The sequence below is a fragment of the Terrapene carolina genome, unplaced genomic scaffold, assembly GCF_002925995.2.
Source record: "Terrapene carolina triunguis isolate 2854851 unplaced genomic scaffold, T_m_triunguis-2.0 Scaffold24548, whole genome shotgun sequence".
Taxonomy (NCBI): Eukaryota; Metazoa; Chordata; order Testudines; family Emydidae; genus Terrapene; species Terrapene triunguis.
This window is the reverse complement of record NW_020688899.1, coordinates 1-2792: the sequence shown is the minus strand read 5'-3', so window position 1 is coordinate 2792 and position 2792 is coordinate 1. Positions and strand designations below refer to the sequence as shown.

Below are 2792 nucleotides of genomic sequence, written 5' to 3'. Positions count from 1 at the left end.
CCTCCCAGCCAGGCCAGAGTCGGGCCATGGTAAGAGCTGCCCCAGGAGCACAGGTTGCTGTGGGGAACCCTGGACTCTTCACTTTCCCTGAGTTGTACATCCTGTGAGAGGGGCCTAAAATGTGGAGGGTCTGGGACTCCTCACAGTGGCTCTGGCTCTCTGGGCAGCTCTTAACACAGCCTGGCTCTGGCTTCCAGCCTGGAGATAAGACAGAGGGAGGGACCTCAGGGGAAGAGGATCCAGGATGGAATAGGTGGCTGTGTTTTTTGTCTCCCCTGTCTCCAGCCCTGGAGACAGGTGATGAACTGACACTTCACTTGACAAATGCCCTGATTATCCTCTCACGAAGATGTTTGCTTTTCACGCTGTACACGATTGGATTGATCAGGGGTGGGACCAGCAGGTAGAAATAGCCCAGGACCATTTGAAGCAAGTGAGAAGAGCTATTTCCGAATCTGTGTATCACAACCAGGCCGATGTCTGGTGTATAGAAGAGCAGGACGGCACAGAGGTGGGAGACGCAGGTGTTCAGGGCCCTCAGGCACTCCTCGTGGGATGCGATGCTCAGCACTGTTTTGAAGATCATCACATAAGAGAGGAAGATGAGCAGCGAGTCCAACCCCATGGTTAAGAGTGAAGTAGACAAGCCATAGATGCTGTTGACTGTGATATCCGAACAAGCCATCTTCATGACCTCCTGGTGCAGGCAGTAGGAATGGGAGAGGACATTGTCTCGACAGTATCGAAACCGTTTCAGGAGAAAGGGGAATGGGAATGATGTGGCCGCCCCTCTGAGCACAAACACCAGTCCCATCTTGGCTATTCTCGGTGGGGTTAAGATGGAGGCATACCTCAGTGGGTTACAGATTGCGATGAAGCGGTCAAAGGCCATCAACAACAGCACAGAGGATTCAAATTTTGCAAGCGAGTGGATGAAGAACAGCTGGGCAAAACAGGCATTTAGGCTGATCTCCCTAGAGTTAAACAAGTATATGCCCAGTATTGTCGGTATGGTGGTTATCGATAAGCCAAGGTCTGTAACGGCCAACATGGAAAGGAAAATGTACATAGGCTCATGGAGGCTTGGATCTGTTTTTATAAAGAACAGAATGACTGAATTTCCTACTATCGAAATAACATACATTAAGCAGATGGGGATAGAGATCCACAGGTAGACGTCTTCCTGCCCAGGTATCCCGGTGAGAAGGAACACTGCAGAGGTGAAGTTGGTGTCATTGACAGCTGACATAATGTACTGGACAGATCGGGGACTTTTGAACTTTCCTTCCTGAAAGGAAAAAGAACAGGAGACTAGACGATATTTAATGAGACATCTTTCTGCTCTCAGTGCAAATCTAGAGACTCCCAGGAGCTCAATGAAGATCAGCAAAAACATATCCTTGGATCCAAGGATAGGATCCAAGGTACTGCCAGACTGGATCAGACCTGTAGTCCATCTAGCCCACTTTCCAGTGGCCAGTTCTAGATGTTGCAGCGGAAGGTGGAAGAAGCCCTGCAATAGGCAGCTATGAATAACCTGCTCCTAGGGACAGTTTCCCCCTGACACCCACTAGTTAGACATATTTTGTTGTGTGAATCAAGAAAGTGTAGAGCCCTTCCAAGACTCTTTTTTTAAAAATCCTCATTTCTGTAATTGGATCTTCTGGTTACCCGCATAAACATCCCGTCCCTCTTTGAATCCTGCTAAGCTCTTGGCCCCTTTGATATCTTGTTGCTGGGAGTTCCACAGGCTGCGTGAGCACTGAGTGATTTTACAATTGTGACCGTCCCACAGACACCCTTTCTGGCCCTCCATATCTGAGTGGACAAAAGCTGACATAAAGTACTGGGCAGATCTGGGGACTTTTGAACTTTCCTTCCTGAAAGGAAAAAGAACAGGAGACTAGATAATATTTAGCGAGGCATCTTTCTGCTCTCAGTGCAAGTCTAGAGACTCCCAGGAACTCAGTGAAGCTCAGCAAAAACATATCCTTGGATCCAAGGATAGGAAGGTAGGCACTGCCAGACTGGATCAGACCTGCAGTCCATCTAGCCCACTACCCAGTGGCCATCATGAGATGCTGCAGAGGAAGGTGGAAGAAGCCCTGCAATAGGCAGCTATGAATAAACTGCTCCTAGGGAAAGTTTCCCCCTGACATCCACTAATTAGACATATTTTGTGCTGTATAGCCCTTCCAAGACTCTTTTTTAAAAAATCCTCATGACTTTAATTTTCTGGTTACCCATATAAAGATCTTGTCACTCTTTAAATCCTGCTAAGCTCTTGGCCCCTTTTGATATCTTGTTCCTCAGGCTACGTGAGCACTGTGTGATTTTACAATTGTGACCTTCACACAGACACTCTTTCTGGCTCGTAGCTTCTGAGTGTGGCTCATTGTACCATGACAGGTGTATAAACACATGGCAAATGCATGGTGAAAACGGTCATTATATTTTTCTCTCCTGCACTGAAGCTATTTATAAATGTGTTTCATTGCCTCATTATATATATTCTTTATTTGCTCCTTTGCAGTGCATGGGATAAATTCTTAGGTCCAGGTTCTTAATTCAATAAAATTGACTTCAACTGCATTTCTCCAGATTTACATGTGTAATTTTGATCAGAACCGGGCTCAATTAACTTTCCCTTAACTAAGGCTCCCGGTGATACACTCTGACCCCCAGGAATCCCTCTACGGGAAGCTGAAGTGCTTGGCCTGGCCAATGTTCCCTGACTCCAGAGAGTTTGATCATCCTACAAGCTTCCCGTCATCCTCACAGGACCTGCATCC

At 47.1% G+C, this 2792-nt stretch overlaps 1 protein-coding gene across 1 annotated transcript; it reads right to left on the bottom strand.

Moving 5' to 3' along the window:
• Nucleotides 1-313: 313 nt before the first annotated feature.
• Nucleotides 314-1252, bottom strand: LOC112116430 (olfactory receptor 51G2-like). The gene has a single exon (XM_024213908.2). It carries the CDS (start codon nt 1247-1249, stop codon nt 314-316), a length of 936 nt encoding a protein of 311 aa, XP_024069676.1. The 5' UTR covers nt 1250-1252.
• Between the last annotated feature and the right edge of the window lie 1540 nt (nt 1253-2792).

Excerpts from the sequence above, each read along its gene's own strand:
- LOC112116430 (XM_024213908.2), bottom strand. The coding sequence starts at position 1,249 with ATGTCAGCTGTCAATGACACCAACTTCACCTCTGCAGTGTTCCTTCTC.